Source organism: Saccostrea echinata, unplaced genomic scaffold (assembly GCF_033153115.1).
Source record: "Saccostrea echinata isolate AGI-Se365-2 ecotype Australia unplaced genomic scaffold, CSIRO_AGI_Sech_v1 ptg000009l, whole genome shotgun sequence".
NCBI classification, from domain to species: domain Eukaryota; kingdom Metazoa; phylum Mollusca; class Bivalvia; order Ostreida; family Ostreidae; genus Saccostrea; species Saccostrea echinata.
In genome coordinates, this window is record NW_026889758.1 from 26,865,021 (window position 1) to 26,885,397 (window position 20,377).

Sequence of the window (20,377 nt, forward strand, 5' to 3'; positions counted from 1 at the left end):
GGGGTCCAGACCCCAAGTGCCTGTGTCAAAAACAGGTACACCCATTAGTCAATTAGCAATATCAGATTCCAATAAAGGTTTCACATAATAAGTCCAAAAAATAGCTTTTTTTGATTATAATGTTTTTTTTTCAATTAAAATCAAATAAATACATCTAATTAAACAAATTAAAGTGAAATTTTATTGTTATTTCATTTCCCTTGATTTTTTTTTTTTTTTTTTTTTTTTTTTTTTTTGACAAAATTGAACAAAATGCCACCTTCGGACAGTCAAAAAACCTGGAAATACAACACTATTAAAATTATTGTTAAAAAAAATTCGACTTGTGAATTTTCAATCAAATTTTCAAATTATGTTCATCTATGACTACTTGTTAAAATTACATTTAAAAAAACAGCACATTCCCAGCATAATTTTTTTTTCTCAGCACCACTATTTATTTAAACATTTTGTTGTCCAAATTTAGATTTTTGATAAGGAATTTCAGATGAGGAAAGATAAAAAATACAGAACTACTGATGACTTTTATTTCATTTCATAGATGCATTACTGCAAAAGAAAAACAACATTTTTTGAAATAACATATAATTTTAAAACCTATAATACTTTCTGTGTACCATAAATTACATATATTTTACATGTATCTGTTTTTTGAGTGGATGAAATGGAAATCCCAATCGCAACTTCTCGGGCCTTTCCGACTAGCAGAAAAACAACCTCGAATGTATATTACGTAGACGCCATGACAACCCCCCTTTTCACAAACTTTGAAATAAATGTGGGAAGACCTCTTATCTGTGGAGTATAGAGTTTAACTTTATTGAATGTAAAGATATTACCTAAAATATACTATAGAAGAGACTTTTAACTCCGTCTATCCTATATTTAAATAAATAGGAAGTTGTATAAAATTTTAACATCCGGTGATGTTAATACATTCGAGGTTGTTTTTCCGACCTTTTACGGAAAGACGCGAGATGATGCGATTGTTTTTCCGACCTTTTACGGAAAGACCCGAGATGATGCGATTGTTTTTCCGACCTTTTACGGAAAGACCCGAGATGATGCGATTGATGGAAATCCATTATACTGAGTCAAAATACATCCAAGTATATGTTCAATAGTATTTTAACACATTGTATTGTCTAAAGTAAAATACATACAATCAGTAATCATTAACAGTTATTCAAATATTCAACCAATTTGTTGATTACATTAGATGACTTGGATATTCTAGGCTGCTTTGAACCAGATAATGGTTCACTAAAAACATTTCGTAACCCATTTTGTGGATCCCTCTTGTGGATTAGCACCAACTTAGACAAACTAAGAGAATTTACAATCAACTTCTTTGAAATCATGGAAGATAAAACCTTTGCCTTAACAAGGGGCTCTAAAGACTTCTTAATGGCATAATAATTTAATGTGAACATATCATTAGCTGTACATAGAGCCAACAACTTTATTTCAAAAAGTTCCTTCAATGCCTTCACATCAGCAATAGCATTATGTGCTTCATAATAAATGTAAATTTATATTGAGTATGTGCATAAAATTTTTTATACATGCACAAACTCAATATTTACATTAACTTCTAGTGCCCGTGGGCTGATCCCCCATTTTGTTGCAGTATTGTGAAATAGCGGGTAATGTGGAGATGTATTACATGTATTTTTAAATAAAATTGATGTTCACCTGAATCACCTTGGCGTTCAGATTAAGGATATCCGCTCCTCAGCCAGGAAGGATAACTCTTAAAATTGAAAAAGTCCCAAGATTAACAGTGAAATCCTTTCGTGCAACAAGAAGTGATCTGTGATGTTTTACACTGATCATGATAGCACAAAGTACGTTTTACACTGTGTATTATATAACAATTGAAGTAAACAGAAAAACTAAAGAACCATTTAAGTATAAAATATATGCAATTTTCTCTAAATGCCTCGATACCTATAATGTTTAAAAAAAATTGTTGATCAATTTTCAATTACAATTAATGCAAAGCTGGTGCGCTTTTATTCGCAGGTCTTGAAAATATATTTGAGATTTGATAATTTTCACTATATACATTGTAATATGATTAGCTATAATGATTAACTTTGAAGAAATACCATGGGTAAATACATATTACTTTGAGAATTCAGAAACATTTTCGTGAGCATTTTCATTTTGGAATTAACCCGAGGATCGGACTACATTCAAAAAATCGTGCATGTAAAACCTTGATCTCGGACTCCTTCTGTGGTCTAACGACAGAGGCCATGATGTGAATTAATGAGAATTTACACTACCTATAAAAATGATTACCGGCAATGATCAATAATATTGATAATAATATGCTGTTTTTGACACGCTAGAAGTATAGAGCAGATTTTTTAATTTTTATTTTTTTCAGTTTTGTCCAATTCCCAAGAGATATGGATAACACACTGTACCTGCTTGATTAGGGATGCTTCGACAGAAGCCTCCATATATTGAACTCATTAGACCTAATCTTTCTCAGGACAGACTTATCAAAATGCTCCTTGCATATAATCATTACTAAGCCTACCATAGAACGAATTGAATGGATTTAGTTTGGATATCCACTGTGTGGTGCCATATCATCTTAGAGTGACTTTAATTTAATGTGTGACAAATTTTTCTACCCACGCTGCCTCAGCTGACAAAATTTGATGGCCTCATAGTATTAAAATCTAAATCAAAATGACTAAGTCAAAAAATAAATAAATAAAACACCTGTTCAAGAGGACTATGGGCCACATCGCTCACCTGGGCACTTTGGCGCGGAAAAAGCAGAAATCAGTTCTGGATTGCTAAAATTTTACAGGTTCGTTGGGACGTAATTTCGTGCATTCACTCATATCTACAAAAGGGAATATGACTTTGGAAACCCTGATTTATTCGTGGAGGATGAAAATTCGTGGATGAAGGGTATCCACGAATTTCAAAATCTAATGGATCCAAAGTATTAAAAAGGAGGACATGATTTTTCAAACTTGAATATACACTAACTGATGATGTTTCCTTACTCTTTGACTAACCATGGCTTAAGATTTTTAAAGATTATATTCCTATAAGTTTTATCTTCTATTGTGGCCCCTCCCTACCCCCAGGGTCATTGGTTGTTTTGAACAATCTTGAATCTACAGTACCTGAGATTGCTTCTTTGTTAATATGACTAATCATGGCTTTGCTGTTCTTGATAAAACGATTTTTAATGATCTTTTCTATATAATCCTAAGTATAAATTTGATCCCCTGTTGTGGCCCGTCCCTATCCCCGTGGGTCATGATTCGAACAAATTTGAATCTATACTACCCAAGGATGTTTCTATGTTAATATGAATCATCATGACCTTGAACTGTTCTTGAGAACAAGATTTTAAAAGATTTCTTTTTGATCACTCATTCAGTGGCCCCACCCTACATCCCGGGGTCATGGTTAAAACAAAATTGAATCAAAACTACCTGAGGATGCTTCCATATAAATCTGATCAAGCATGGCTTTGCTGTTCTTAAGAAGAAGATTTTTCAAGATTTTTCCTATGTATTCCTATGTAAAACTTTGATAGCTCATTGTGCCCCCCCCCCCCTCCCCGGGTTATGATTTGATCAAATTTGAATCTACACTACCTGAGGATGCTTTCATATAAATATGACCATTCATGGCTTTGCTGTTCTTGAGAAGATTGTTTAAGATTTTTTCCATGTATTCCTAAGTAAAATTTTGATCACTCATTATGGCCCCTCTCCACCCCCGGAGGTCATGGTTTGAACAAATTGAATTTACACTACCTGAGGATGCTTCCATATTAATATGACCAATCATGGCTATGCTGTTCTTAAGAGGAAGATTTTCCCTATATATTCCTATGTAAAACTCTGATCACTCATTGTGGCCCCATGCTACCCCTGGGGGGTCATGATCTGAACACATTTGAATCTAAACTACCTGAGGATGCTTCCACTTAAGTTTCATCTTTCTTGGCCCAGTGGTTCTTGAGAAGAAGATTTTAAAAGATGCCATTAATTTTTCACTAATTCGTAATTATCTCCCCTTGGAAGAAGGCATGACCCTTCATTTGAACAAATTTAAATCCCATTCACCCAAGAATACTTTGTGGCAAGTCTGGTTGAAATTGGCCCAGTGGTTCTGGAGAAGAAGATGAAATTGTAAAACGTTTACGACGACAACGACAGACAACGGACAAATTTTGATCAGAAAAGCACTTGAGCCTTCCGCTCAGGTGAGCTAAAAAGAGGCCCAAGAGCCTTAAAGGTCACCTGAGTTTAATACAACACAGTAAAGGATCCATAGAAGTATAAAACAAACTGATAGATGAAGCTATGTTGCCCAAGAATTTCAAAAATCTGGTGAAAATACACTTGCTTATTGTAACATGAGAGACCCGAGCGATCTCCTTGGGATCGTACTTGGTTTGTCCAAATCTTACATGGATGATAATGAATGCAAAATATACAAATACAATGAACACTTGCCTAATGTGTAAGGTATTTAATATATACAGATATTTTTGTCACTTGCCTATAGTGCTACAATTACAGCACCTGTAAAGAGAAATCTCTAATGCCTGTATATTTACTTGAAGTGATGCCTCTTAGAACAAACAACTTAAGTGCCAATCTAATTAAAATTAGACTTGTATTTTCGCTCCTCTACGATACGCTTGTATTGAAGCGTATCGTAGAGGAGCGAAAATACAAGTCTAATTTTAATTAGATTGCTTAAGTGCTTGCCATTTGGTAACACTTGGTACCAACACTTGCCTGTTGGCTTTACAAACAGCTTGGTAATACCTGTTACCAGCACTATAGACACTTGGCTAAACATTTGGTTGCTTGCCACTTGTCAAAAACTACAACATGTCCCAGGCTATTCTCCCTGCCTCTCTGTGATCACTTGCATGGTCACTATAATAAAGCATACAACATCTTTATGCGGTCTTTTGATTTCACCCGAGAACAACTCAACAATTGTTATACAGGACACCACAGAATACTACTTAGAACAAATTGCTATTTTGCTACATCAATAATCTTTATGTCAATCTTTATACTGTTTACAAGCAAGAATCCGCCTTTGAGCATGCTTTGCTCATTTAAACCAAACATTCATTTTTATTTTGTTTCTATATATATAACATTCTTTCTTCTATTTTCAATCAATAAATAACCTGTTAATTAAATTTTATACTAAGATTTCTTAATTAACACAATTTAGCAAAGGGGAGTAACTCTCATTTGCTTCACTTAATACAATTTTGCACTCTGTTTGCCTCCAAGATACCCAGGAGCAGAGAAGACACATTTATTTATAATTATACATTTACATTTATATTATTGCATTTAGTTTGTTTGCTTAATACTCACGGGCAGAGGAGAAGATTTTTCAAAGCAATAATACACTTTCACTATTTAAAATCATTAGAGTCCCACCCAAACACCAGAACCGTGATCCAGGGGGCCATAAAATTCACAATTTTGGATAGGCACCCTTGCTCATCATAACTATGCATTTGGTTCATTGTCTTAATACCCAGGAGCAGAGGAGGAGATTTTCAAAGAATAAATGCATTTTCACTATATCATCATTAGAGCCCCGCCCCAACACCAGAACCCCTGACCCAGGGGCCATAAAATTAACAATTTTGGAAGAGGCACACTTACTCATCATAACTATGCATTTGGTTCATCGTCTTAATAACCAGAAGCAGAGAAGAATTTCAAAGAATTAAAATTAAATGCATTTTCACTATATATTCATTAGAGCCCCACCTTAACATCAAAACCCCTGACCCAAAGCCCATGAAATTCAATATTTTGAAGAGGCACCCTTGTTAATCATAACTATGCATCAAACTTGTTTGCTGAATACCCAGGAACTGAGAAGATTTTTAAAGAAATAATGCATTTTCATTATATATTCAATACAGCCCCAACCCTAATTAAACACCAGAACCCCTGACCCTGGGACCATGAATTTCATAATTTTGGCAGAGAGCTCAATGCTTACATGTATTACAATCATGCTAATAGTTTGACTGCTTTATGTCCAGTAGTAAAGAAGATTTTTGAAAATTGCATTAATTTTGACGGTTTTAGCTCCACCCCTCAGGGGGGGGGCAGAGATCATGAAATTTCACAATTTTTGTTACCAGTAGATGCTATATGCCAAAATTGGTTGAAATTGGTTCAGCCCTTTCATAGAAAAAGTTGAAAAATGTACAAATGTTAACATAGGCTGCACGAAGACGGATGAAAAAGAGATAGCAATACGATAAATATGAAATATACCCCCCCCCCCCCAAACTTCCTTGCGGAGGGTATAATGATATAGCAAGTATACAAGCAGGCAGTTGCCACACTGGTTCCTTAACTGACATGCCCCTCAAGTAAGCAAAACTGGTAAACTTTCATTTCAATAAATTGAAGGGGTCATCCTAGGCCTGCCCCCATTTTGTTCCATCTTGTTGTATCCAAATTAATGTTACACTTATAGGTACTAGCTTTTAGTTCAAACTGTTGACAAGATGGGTGTACTGTTATTAAAATCTCGAAAGGTTTATACTACAATTTGTACAAGGATTAATCATCCTCAAAAGTTTTCCAAAACCTTATAGTACATTTATTAACGACCCACAATTCAAGATACTTAAAAAAAAGAACTATGGTGCTTCCCAACCACTTTCAAGTCACAATCACAGAAAGAAAAGCAGAAAATTTTCATTAAAGTGTAAATTTTTTTTTAACTATTTCGGAATTGCAAGAAGCACTTCTTCCCAGAGCAGAGCACATACTCATTGATCTCCAACAACCAGTTTCCATTCTGTTTATCAAGATTAAGCCATCTATAAATAAAGCCATCTATAAATAAAAGTATGCCAAGTTGAAACATAGGTAATCAAAGATTACGAAGCTCACCTCAACGAATAATATCTATAAGTAAGACAAATTTCACACAATATTTTTTTTCTAGTTAGGGTTCATCCCAAGATCAATATCCATGCGAGTTTGGTTTAAGTAGGACTTATTGTTACTTGTAAATAGACCTGCTCAAAGAACTTTTAACCTGCATGTTTAGTAATCAAGAAAATTTTGGTCAGTTTCAACATTCAAAGCAAGTGTGGAAGTTTTCATCCTTAGATGCGCGCACCATCTATGCAAGTTTAATCATAATAGGCCATATTATATAGCTACTCCAAAAAAATTACGTTGGTCACTCATCTGGACAATGAAGGTCAGATTCAGAATTCAAAGCAAGTCTGGTAGTGTCCATCCCTAGATACATCATCCATGCTAATTTGGTTAAAATATGGCTAAAATTCACTCATGTAGTTAATCTAGGTCAGATCCAGCATCCAAAGCAGGTTGCTTAGTGTACATCCCTAGATGTTTCATCCATGAAAGTTTGGTCCAGGTAGGGCTTATAGTTACTTGGGAACGGGACTGCTCCAAATCTAGGTCAGGTCCAGCATACGAAGCAAGTGTGGTAGTGTCCATCCCTAGATGCATCATGCATGCAAATTTGGTCAAGGAAGGGCTTAGTTACTTGGAAATGGACCTGCTCCTAAAACTTTAACCTGGCCACTCATCTGGAAAATCTAGGTCAGATCCAGCATATAAAGCAAGTGTGGTAGTGTCCATCCCTAGATGCATCATCCATGCAAGTTTGGTCCTGGTAGGACTTATAGTTACTTGGGAATGGGACTTGCTCCTAAAACTTTAACCGGGACGCCGACGCAAACGCCGATGCCAGGGGTATAGCACAAACTCATCTCGACTTCATTGAGGTGAGCTAAACACAGAATTTCCTTAAGCCAGTTTAAAAGGAAAACATGGACATGTTTTTTCATTAGTTGGTTCATGTTGTTTGTAAACTCTGGTCATATGTCTCCTCTGCCTTCAACAGATCATAACAAGAGGCCCAGGGGCCACATCGCTCACCTGAGCACTATGGCTAGGAAAAAGCAGAAATCAGTTCAGTCTTGAAAGGTTGCAAAGTTTAAATAAAAAAGTGGTTCGGGGGGGGGGGGGGGGGGTCATGGGGGTCATGAATTGAACAAATTTGAATCTACATTATCTGAGGATGCTTCCATTTAAATATGACCAATCATGGCTTTGCTGTTCTTGAGTAGAAGATTTTTAGAGATTTAACCTATGTATTCCTATGTAAAACTTAGATCGCCCATTGTGGCCCCACCCGACCCCTGGGGGTCATGATTTGAACAAACTTGAATCTACACTATCTGAGGATGCTACCACATAAGTTTCATATTTTCAAGCACAGTGGTTCTTGAGAAGAAGATTTTTTAATAATGCCATTAATTTTTCACTAATTCTTAATTATCTCCCCTTGGAAAAAGGCGTGGCCCTTCATTTGAACAAACTTGAATCCCCTTTACCCAAGGATACTTTGTGGCAAGTTTGGTTGAAATTGGCCCAGTGGTTCTTGAGAAGAAGATGAAAATGTGAAAAGTTTACAACAACAACAACGACGATGACGACACACAACGGACAAATTTTGATCAGAAAAGCTCACTTGAGCCTTTGGCTCAGGTGAGCTAAAAATCTAGATACTAGAAAAAAACATATCAGACACAAAACTCAGTCTATTCATCACTGCTGTAAACAATTTTTATTTGTCATGCAAAATGTTTACAAAATTAAATACATTGTATATGAAATTTGTACATTATGCATAAATACACATATTACATTTATCTACAAGTTCAGTTCATAACCCTCTTATTCCCAACAAAAGTCTATGCATAATAATGTCAATGTGCAGTTACAAAACAGTTTTTTAAGTCTTTCCTTGGTAACACTAGAACATTTTCACAGATTCAACAGAGATGAAAATGAAGCCCTCATTTGACGCGATACAACATTTTCCTTTGCATTCTGTGCTGAATCTCCCCTCTTCTCAACATGAAATGCAACACTTTCTGAATGGATCTTTCTGGATATTTCTGGAAGGATACAATAATAAATGTACAGTACATGTATTTAGGAAGAGTGATTTAACTATACTTTGATGCTGTATGGTAACAGAATTGTTATTTTCATGTCTTGTCAAGTCTTGTATATTTAGCATAATTCAACACTTGTGAACGTTTGCTCGACTTGGGAAGTCCTGTATGATTGCATGTTCAGACACATGAGAAGGCTTACCTCCCTTGTGAAGTCCTGTATGATTGTGTGTGTTCAGCCACTTGAGAATGTTTACCTGTCTCATGAAGTCCTGTATGATTACATGTTCAGACCTTGAGAGTATTTTCCTGTCTTGTGAAGTACTGTATGATTGTACATGTGTGTTCAGACACTTGAGAATGTTTGCTTTGTGAAGTTCTGTATGATTGCGTGTTCAGAAACTTAAGAATGTTTACTTGTCTTGTGAAGTCCTGTAAGATTGCATGTTCAGACCTTGAGAATATTTACCTGTCTTGTGAAGTCCTGTATGATTGCATGTTCCGACACTTGAGAACCTATGATGAATCGTCTCTTGATCTGTTTCTCTATTCGTGACAAAAGCTCTTGGTCTTCTTCAGTTGTAAATCCTTCTACACCTGTAATAAATTCTATGTTCAGATCATCTCATATAAATGTAGCAGGTTAGTTCGTTAAATTCTTTCACACACAGAAGAATTTACTTAAAAAGTTTTTCCTTCTGTTATCTAAAGTAATCTCTTAATTTACTAATAATGATTATAAGACAATGTCTTTGATCCTGAATAACCCTCTAGAAAAAATTCCAATATCACTATCACAGCAACTCATTAATTGTGCATAAAGAATGAATGTTTAAGCTAACCAGAAAGATTTCCTGACATTGCAGCATCTAATGTGGACACCTGGAACAGTCTCAATGCTTCATCCACCTCCCTCTCCGAGGCAAAAGGCTTCAACTTCATCTTTGCCAACGATTCAGACATCCTGATAATGGCTTCCAATTGCCTGCAACAGTAAATACAGTGTATTATCTATAAGATCCACAGTTTAGGAGAGTAGTTCAATCAAGTCCCCATCTTTTCATTTTACTTCTGTAGGAATTCATTTGTCAAATTCACAACTTACCTGACCGTAATAGGAATAGTGATCTTCTTGCCAGTTTCCCTTTCATATTCTCCAGCACCATTCCTCATCAAAACATACCTGTTCTTTAACTTCTCAGCTGCTTCCGGTGACAGACGAGGGCCACATTTCCTACAAGAAGCAACATCCTCATACAAAACGTAGGCTAAATATATAAGCTGAAAGAAATTTATGAATGATTCTGGAGAAACTTACGTTCTACAGTACTGAATATACTTCTTCAGAGTGTTAAGGTCAATCTCTCCTTCTGATTGTTCTTCTGTCATTTGAAGAGCATTTAAGTGCACATTCATTACATGCTTTGCTAGAGTCTGTAAAAAATACAAGAACTTACAATCCAGCAGATAAGAGTACCACATATAACCGTATTTTTTATTTACCGTAAATCACTATTTACACACGAGAACTTTATTTTTGCACAATTATGCGAGACAGCGTGCTCGCGAAAATTTCACTCTCGTGTGTATTAGCCATAAGATTATATAAAGCAATAATAACAATTCGTGAAAATTTTGTCTCACTAATAAAGAGTCAATGACTATCTTGCAAAAATAGGGTGTTGCGAAAATTAAGTGATCTACAGTATGAGAAATAATCTGTTTTAGTATGAAACAAGAAGTCTGTGAGCAAATGCTCACTAGTAATACCCCCACTCTGATGTGAATATACACTCATGTTGACATCAAATTCATACACAAATGAATCCAACCATATGGCATACCTAAACAAAGATTGTGCTAAAATTTCAAGCATCTGCACTGAGCAGTTACTGAGAAAACTGTGAAGAAAATTTGTTATGGACAGACGCACTGATAAACAGGAAGTTGACATAGGATTCAAACAAAAATTAGTCCCACCATATGGCATGCCTAAACAAAGATTGTGCTAAAATTTCAAGCATCTGCAATAAGTAGTTGCTGAGAAAACTGCAATGAAAATTTGTTACGGACAGACACACATACATGGGTAAAACAGTATACCCCCCTTTCCTTTGGAGTGGGGATATAAAACAAGAGGCCCATGGGCCACAACGCTCCCCTGAGTAACTTTGGTCTTGCTGTTTTTCACCTATTTCTCCCCCCCCCAGTACTTATTGTGGCCCCGCCCTACCCCTTGGGGTCATGATTTGAACAATTTAGAATCTACATTACCCCAGAATGCTTCCACATAAGTTTCAGCTTTTCTGGCCCAGTGGTTCATGAGAAGAAGATTTTTAAAGATTTTTACTATATATTTCAATGTAAAACTTGGATCTCCTATTGTGGCCCCACCCTACCCCTGGGGGTCATGATTGAACAATTTAGAATCTACATTATCCTAGAATGCTTCCACATAAGTTTCAGTTTCTCTGGCCCAGTGGTTCTTGAGGAGATTTTTAAAGATTTTTACTATATGTTTCAATGTAAAACTTGGATTCCCTATTGTGGCCCCGCCCTACCCCCAGGGATCATGATTTGAAAAATATAGAATCTACACTACCCAAGGATGCTTCCACATAAGTTTCAGCTTTTCTGGCCAAGTGGTTCATGAGAAGATTTTTAAAGATTTTTACTATATATTTCAATGTAAAACTTGGATTTCCTATTGTGGACCCGCCTACCCCCGGGGGTCATGATTTGAACAATTTAGTATCTACATTACCCCAGGATGCTTCCACATAAGTTTCAGCCTTTCTGGCCCAGTGGTTCTTGAGAAGAAGATTTTTTAATGCACCCACCCAATTTTTGTATTATCTTGATTATCTCCCCTTTGATGGGGACATGGCCCTTCATTTTTACAATTTAAACTCACCTTCACCCAAGGATGCTTTGTACCAAGTTTGGTTAAAATTGGCCCAGTGGTTCTTGAGAAGAAGTCAAACATAGGTAATCAAAGATTACGAAGCTCACCTCGACGAAGGTTATCTATAAGTAAGGCAAATCTCACATCATATTTTTTCTAGTTAGTGTACATCCCAAGATCAATATCTATACAAGTTTGGTTTAAGAAGGACTTATAATTACTTGGAAATAGACCTGCTCAAAAAACTTTAACCTGGTCACTCATCTGGAAAATCTAGGTCAGATTCAGCATCCGAAGCAAGTGTGTAGTGTTCATCCCTAGATGCATCATCCATGCAAGTTTGGTCCAGGTAGGGCGTATAGTTACTTGGGAATGGACCTGCTCCAAAAACTTTAACCTGGTCACTCATCTGGAAAATCTAGGTCAGATCCAGCATCCGAAGCAAGTGTGGTAGTGTCCATCCCTATATGCATCATCCATGCAAGTTTGGTTCAGGTAGGGCCTATAGTTACTTGGGAAAGGATCTGCTCCAAAAACTTTAACCTGGTCACTCATCTGGAAAATCTAGGTCAGATTCAGCATCCGAAGCAAGTGTGGTAGTGTCCATCCCTAGATGCATCATCCATGCAAGTTTGGTTCAGGTAGGGCCTATAGTTACTTGGGAAAGGATCTGCTCCAAAAACTTTAACCTGGTCACTCATCTGGAAAATCTAGGTTAGATTCAGCATCTGAAGCAAGTGTGGTAGTGTCCATCCCTAGATGCATCATGCATGCAAGTTTGGTCCAGGTAGGGCTAATAGTTACTTGGGAATGGACCTGCTCCAAAAACTTTAACCTGGTCACTCATCTGGAAAAATCTAGGTCAGATCCAGCATCCGAAGCAAGTGTGGTAGTGTCCATCCCTATATGCATCATCCATGCAAGTTTGGTTCAGGTAGGGCCTATAGTTACTTGGGAATGGATCTGCTCCAAAAACTTTAACCTGGTCACTCATCTGGAAAATCTAGGTCAGATTCAGCATCCGAAGCAAGTGTGGTAGTGTCCATCCCTAGATGCATCATCCATGCAAATTTGGTTCAGGTAGGGCCTATAGTTACTTGGGAATGGACCTGCTCCAAAAACTTTAACCTGGTCACTCATCTGGAAAATCTAGATTAGATTCAGCATCCGAAGCAAGTGTGGTAGTGTCCATCCCTAGATGCATCATCCATGCAAGTTTGGTCCAGGTAGGGCTTATAGTTACTTGGGAATGGATCTGCTCCAAAAACTTTAACCTGGTCACTCATCTGGAAAATCTAGGTCAGATCCAGCATCCGAAGCAAGTGTGTAGTGTTCATCCCTAGATGCATCATCCATGCAAGTTTGGTCCAGGTAGGGCGTATAGTTACTTGGGAATGGACCTGCTCCAAAAACTTTAACCTGGTCACTCATCTGGAAAATCTAGGTCAGATCCAGCATCCGAAGCAAGTGTGGTAGTGTCCATCCCTAGATGCATCATCCATGCAAGTTTGGTCCAGGTAGGGCTTATAGTTACTTGGGAATGGATCTGCTCCAAAAACTTTAACCTGGTCACTCATCTGGAAAATCTAGGTCAGATTCAGCATCCGAAGCAAGTGTGTAGTGTTCATCCCTAGATGCATCATCCATGCAAGTTTGGTCCAGGTAGGGCGTATAGTTACTTGGGAATGGACCTGCTCCAAAAACTTTAACCTGGTCACTCATCTGGAAAATCTAGGTCAGATCCAGCATCCGAAGCAAGTGTGGTAGTGTCCATCCCTAGATGCATCATCCATGCAAGTTTGGTCCAGGTAGGGCTTATAGTTACTTGGGAATGGATCTGCTCCAAAAACTTTAACCTGGTCACTCATCTGGAAAATCTAGGTCAGATCCAGCATCCGAAGCAAGTGTGGTAGTGTCCATCCCTAGATGCATCATCCATACAAGTTTGGTTCAGGTGGGGCGTATAGTTCCTTGGGAATGGACCTGCTCCAAAAACTTTAACCTGGTCACTCATCTGGAAAATCTAGGTCAGATCCAGCATCCGAAGCAAGTGTGGCAGTGTCCATTCTAGATGCATCATCCATGCAAGTTTGGTCCAGGTAGGGCTTATAGTAACTTGGGAATGGGACTTGCTCCTAAAACTTTAACCGGGACGCCGACGCCAACGCCGGGGGTATAGCATAAGCTCATCTCGACTTCGTCGAGGTGAGCTAAAAATGTGAAAAGTTTACAGACGGACGGACATCGGGTGATCAGAAAAGCTCACTTGAGCTTTCAGCTCAGGTGAGCTAAAAAGGCAAACATGCACTTACCACATCTCGGGATTCATTGTGCTCATCCTTAACAATAAATATCATGTCAAATCTAGACAGAATGGTCGGCATGAAATCTATATTCTCTTCTCCCTTGGTCTCATCCCAGCGACCATACACGCTGTTTGCTGCAGCTAGAACTGAACACCGAGAGTTCAAGGTTGTAGTGATTCCAGCCTAAAAAACAAAATTTTAACATTAATATTAGAACTTACATAGTATAAATTCTATGTCAAAATACCTCTAAATGAGGAAACTTTCTTTATTTGGAAGCAAAATTTCATCTTTTATGAGAGGCTACAAGAAATTCTGTATGATGCTGCAAATATTACATTGACTTAAATTTTTTTTTTTCCATTTTATTATCAATTCTTTGTACACACTAAATAAATAAAGCTTTCTTGCTTTTGCAATTGATATGGTCTGCTGTTCCATAGCTTCATGAATGGCTACTCTGTCATCCTCTCTCATTTTGTCAAACTCGTCAATACAAACCACTCCACCATCAGCTAGCACCATAGCTCCTCCCTCCATAACAAAGTTCCTCTGTAAATCACCATAATTATTTATTACATTAACTACAGCAAAAAACACAAAGCTGCTGAAAAACTTGAAACAAGTTAAAGTTTAAATGCACTTTATCTAAAAATCATTTGTTCTACAAATTCTTGAAAAACCAATGCTTATAGTGAACTTATACATTATGAAATCATATCAGGTACGCTAAGTTTAAGGATTTTACTGTTTGTGGATCCCTCATAACTGATGCTGTCAAACCAGCTGCACTGCTCCCTTTTCCAGATGTGTACACACCAATAGGAGAACATCTCTCCACAAACTTCAGAAGCTGGGATTTGGCTGTACCTGGATCTCCCAACATCAATATATTAACATCACCTCTCCTCATCAATCCATCTGGCATTCTAAAATAGATGGAATGATTCTGCAGGGTTTTTTTTCAGAAATAAAAATAATGTAAATGTTTTATATTCAGCATGCACAATATTTGGTGGAAACTGATTTTTGAACAAGTTAGTGAAGATTTGATTTAGCGCATTTCCTTATGTTCTTATTTATATCTACATGTGCAAGACATTTATCATTGTACTTGAATTAGCGGAAGTTGATCTCTGCAAAAAGCGCTATAAAGAATACACAGCTAAATGTAATACTTTTACAGTAATTATGGCAGGGTAAACAGACAGAATGACTATAAATACAGTGACACAAATTCTCAGTGACACATGTAATGTTTACCTCTTTCTTGATCCTCCAAACAAAAGGCAAGAGATAGCCTTTTTAATATCCAAACTTCCATAGATAGAGGGTGCAATACTTCTGGCTATGGTTTCATATATGTTTGGGTCATTAGCCATTCTTCTGAACTCTTCCTCATCTCCAGGTGTGATGGGGGCAGCCCCTCCTCTTCCTGATCCATCATTGTCCACTTTTATACCCAGGACCCTGAAGTAGGGGTTTCTTATTCCCACATTTACTTTGTCTCGTCCACCTCCTTTCTACAAAGAGTACATTGCATGCTTTTCACTAGAATCTGATTCATCATACTTAAATTCTTATTTCATTTTACACTGTATAAACAAACACTTACTGTTGGTTTGCCGGTCTTTTTGATGGAGTAAATTCCTACTACAGTTACTCTGTTACCAGGCACAACTTTATCACACATGTACCTGAAAAACAAAGTTTGTTGATACTGTAAAAAACACACTAATAATGAAGGACCAGGGGAAAAAATTAAATCTAACTTGGTATATCTGACAAGTTTATAATACATGCAAGTTTGAAAACAATGGGGAATGAAAATCACATCCCTGTAAGCATGAATTCATTATAAATGTGTTTGCTGTAATTGTGATTAACTGTATATGGACAAGGAGAAATGAACAACTTTCCTTCCAACTGGGTATCTAGGAAAACTTTCAACAGATCGTGACAACAATGTTATGCCTGTCCTCACCTGTCACAATAGAGCTGCATGTGTCTTGGCAGTTCTCCATTAGGCACAGCCTCAGGGGCTTCCTGGAGTTTAAGGACCTGGAAATCCACACATTTACATTTATCTGGCACAATGTAAAATGGGTCAACTGGACACTTGGGTCTTCCTGCCTGTTCACTTGAAAAATGTAACATGGTCATTACATTAAAAAAGAGAAGAGAATAAATCATGTGGAATTCAGCTGACAAAGACTACTGATCATTTTCTGGATATCTTTTAGTGCATTCTGTACTTACGTGTTGCATTTCCTTGGCAAAGCATACCCTTCCAGACCAGGATTCACAGGAATGTTATTCAGTGTATTTTTACAGCTTCTGCACTGGATAGTCAGTTTGGTTGCTTTTGCCTTGATGGCTGATGCTGCTATAATAATACCAGGAATTTTCACCAACCTGGCCATTTGTTCTGACTGTAAAACACAATGTTAGCTTTCATTGTGCTTTAAATGAACAAAAGTGGGTATCACAGAAATGGATACAATAAGAAATTACTGATGGTATCCTAACCTTGAGATCTCGTAGTCCACAGGGATTGGCACTGGACAACAACATGACTTGTATGTCATGGACATCCTCTTCACCTTCAGGGCGAGGGCGAGTCACTTCATCAGCGACTTCTTTTGCAGCATCTTCAAACTTTAAAGAAATAAAGCATGAAAAATAATTGTGGTGTACACGCAATAGCAATGAAAAACTTGTATGTATATAAAGACAATTAAAACAAAACTGCGGGTTTACAGTTAACATATCTCCTAAACTTTTGGTGAGTGAAGTTTAAACAAATGTAACTCACGTGGCTATTAAATATTACACTGTATATATGCCAAACTCTGTCCTGTTCATCTTATTATTTTTTTTCCATTTCAGTATATATTTCAGGGGATATGTTACTCATATGCTTCATAAAACACTCATAATTATCTCCTAAATAGTCCTTGAATCATGTGCTGAGAACAGGTTCTTTAAAATGTCAGCAAAATAATGCTATAGTGAAGCCTCATTATCTGGATGCTTTGGTTCCCAGTCAGAAATGTGCGACAAAATTTTGGCCAAAAAATGTTTACTTAGTCAATTGCCAATTTTGCATTAATTGCTATGCAAAATTATTAATTTACGAAGTAATCATTTCTGGCCAAAATTTAGTTGTATTCATCATCAGTGTGACTGTATCATGAAATTTGGTACTCTGACACCATCATGTTGCACAGTTCGTCCATTTGTCCACAAAATGCAAGTAATGCAAAAGGTAGGTTAAAATAGCTACTTCAGATAGGTTTATATACCTAGGTAGCTATTAATAGCTATGTAGGTAGAAATAGTCTTTGGAGTGGACCTGGTAAAACCACAGTGTGGTGCTCAACCTTGTAACTGCTACTTGCAATCCTGAATTTATTTTTAACAGGTCCAGCACAATACCCTGATAAAGGTATATAGCTTGATAAAGCTATGTAGCTTTATCAAGGTATTACAAATACCTTGATCAAGGTATTTTATGTAATGACGAGGCCCAAGAGCCTTAACGGTCACCTGAGTATAAAACAACAATCCATAGATCCATAGAGTGTAAAATAAACTGATAGAAGAAGCTTTTGTAAATCTTTGATTTTCCCTTGTGGCCCCACCCTATCCCAAGAGTCCAGAGTCATATGATTTGAACAAACTTGAATCTATACTAGCTAAGGATGTTTCCACGTAAATATAACCAATCATGGATTTGCTGTTCTTGAGAAAAGAATTTTTCAATTTTTAATGACTTTTTCTATGTACTTCTATGTAAAATTTTGATTATATTAAAATGACTAATCATGGCTTTGCAGTTCTTCAGAAGAAGAAATTTTCCTATATATTCCTATGTAAGACTTTGATTCCCCATTGTGGCCCCACCAACTTGAATCTACAATACCTGAGGATGCATCCATATAAATACGACTCATCACAACTTTGCTGTTTTTGAGAAGAAGATTTTTAAAGATTTTTCCTATATATTTTTATGTAAACTTTGATCATCCATTGTGGCCCCGCCCTACCCCTGGGGTCATGATTTGAACAAACTTGAATCTACACTACCTGAGAATGCTTCCATATAAATATGACTCATCATGGCTTTGCTGTTCTTGAGAAGATTTAATTTAAAAGATTTTCCTATATATTTCTTTGTAAACTTTGATCATCCATTGTGGCCCCATCCTACCCTCGGGGGTCATGATTTGAACAAAATCGAATCAACACTACCTGAAGATGCTTCCACATAAATATGAGCAATCAGGGCTTAGCTGTTCTTGAGAAGAAGATTTTTAAAGATTTTTCCTATATATTTCTATGTAAAACTTTGATCCTCCATTGTGGCCCCACCCTACCCCCAGGGGTTATGATTTGAACAAACTTGAGTCTACACTACTTGAGGATGTTTCCATACAAATTTCATCTTACCTGGTCCAGTGGTTTTTGAGAAGAAGATTTTTAAAAGATACCATTAATTTTTCAAGAATTCTTATTTATCACCCCTTGGAAGAAGGCATGGCCCTTCATTTCAACAAACTTGAATCATCTTTACCCAAGGATAGTTTGTGGCAAGTTTGGTGAAAATTGGCCCAGTGGTTCTAGAGAAGAAGTCGAAAATGTGAAAAGTTTACGCCCGACGCACACCCGCACGACGACGGACGAAAAGAGATAGCAATAGGTCACCTGAGTGACTCAGGTGACCTAAAAATACAAAGAAAATCCTAAAAAAAAAATACTGAAAGTCAAATTCTGAGTTGTCAGTAAATTCATGCATGCATGTAAAGTACTCAAACACAAAAAAATCAGTTTAAAAGCATGTCGTGTGAGGAGACGTTCGATTTTTATGCTGTCTTTTTGATACTCGAGTACTTTTCATGCACAAGTGAACACACTGACCACAACTCATAATTCGACTTTTAAATTTAATTTTTTTTAGACTTTTTTTGGTATTTTCATTACATAAAATACCTTGATCAAGGTATTTGTAATACCTTGATAAAGCTATATAGCTTTATCAAGCTATATACCTTTATCAGAGTATTGTGCTGGACCTGTATAAACAATCCTTTTTAATGGCTCAAGATTCAGCAACATTTAAAAAAAATTATCGAATATTAACACTTACTAAAGGTAGGTGTTCTGTTGGTAGTTTTGATATCTTCTCTCCAAGCGCTTCGTCAAAGCTGGAAACATCTTCAATTTCCACTTCAAGCCAGTATTGTCCCAAGTTGTAATTCCGTTTCAACTGGTCTCTGAAATTCAATTGTTGGTTAAAACAAAAGTAAGAACAAGATGAAGATAATCCCTTCGAATCTTACTAATCTACAGTAAATAAATTGACAATAGATCGTAAGTAATCTACATTTTACTGAGACACGAAAGACGATAGTCACCTATAGGTGTACGAAAAGTTTCCCTCGTGGAATTGACGTATGAAATCCTTTAAACGTTTCTTCACTTGTTGCCTGTTGATTTGATTATCATCTGTTTGCTCCTCCGATCCGAAGTTATCACTGAAGAATACTCCACCTTCGTCAAACCCTGCCATCTTTGTTTTGTTCACGTGTGTACAATTGGCGCGAAACTTTGGCGGATTTTTTTTCTTCAGTAAAGTCAGATGTGTTCCGAATAAAATAAAGATAAGTTGTACTTGCCTGAAGTCGGCCTGTACAATATATCAATCAGCCATTCGATGCGGACAATATTGCAATGAAACATTGTTAAAAAAAAAAAAAGAAAAAAAGCATCATCGACATAAAATAAAATAATAATACTTATCTCTCTGGTGATTCATCTAAATATTTTAATGCAGTCTACAGTAAAATTGAAACTTTTGACTTTGAACAAAGTCTATTTCATTATCCAACTAGTTATAATTGTAACGGGGACCGTTACAGATGTTCCCCAAACGCTCCCCAACTCCCTTTTGGTGTCTTATTCCTTGTAAGCTTCATTGAATAAGGCAATCAAGTATATTGGGTTTTTTACGCATTACACGCGTGCGAACGTGCATGCATGTGCAGGATGGTCATGTCATCTCGTCTATACTATAAATGCATCTTAATTCTGAGTATCGAAACATTTCATAAAAAAATATAAAAGTTACGGCTATATCAAGCATAATGTTCATTTATAAGCATTGTACGCGCG

The 20,377-nt window shown here is 36.8% G+C and overlaps 1 protein-coding gene across 1 annotated transcript; it reads right to left on the reverse strand.

The window, feature by feature from the left end:
* Positions 1–8,633: 8,633 nt before the first annotated feature.
* On the reverse strand, positions 8,634–19,814 carry LOC133182123 (DNA replication licensing factor mcm5-like). Its single transcript, XM_061316848.1, has 15 exons — positions 19,621–19,814; positions 19,353–19,479; positions 16,733–16,861; positions 16,463–16,635; positions 16,188–16,343; positions 15,819–15,900; positions 15,467–15,726; positions 14,952–15,132; positions 14,615–14,755; positions 14,210–14,386; positions 10,311–10,426; positions 10,098–10,226; positions 9,835–9,977; positions 9,462–9,589; positions 8,634–8,992 (listed from the first exon to the last, which is right to left on the reverse strand). The coding sequence occupies exons 1-15, from the start codon at positions 19,773–19,775 to the stop codon at positions 8,891–8,893; spliced, it is 2,199 nt and encodes a 732-aa protein (XP_061172832.1). The 5' UTR covers positions 19,776–19,814; the 3' UTR covers positions 8,634–8,890.
* Positions 19,815–20,377: the final 563 nt, after the last annotated feature.

Excerpts from the sequence above, each read along its gene's own strand:
- LOC133182123 (XM_061316848.1), bottom strand. The coding sequence starts at position 19,775 with ATGGCAGGGTTTGACGAAGGTGGAGTATTCTTCAGTGATAACTTCGGA. Across the intron at positions 14,756-14,951 it reads TTATGAGGGATCCACAAACA|AGGAACTTTGTTATGGAGGG; the intron begins GTAAAATCCTTA and ends GGTGATTTACAG. Across the intron at positions 8,993-9,461 it reads TACAGGACTTCACAAGACAG|AAATATCCAGAAAGATCCAT; the intron begins GTAAATATTCTC and ends GTATCCTTCCAG.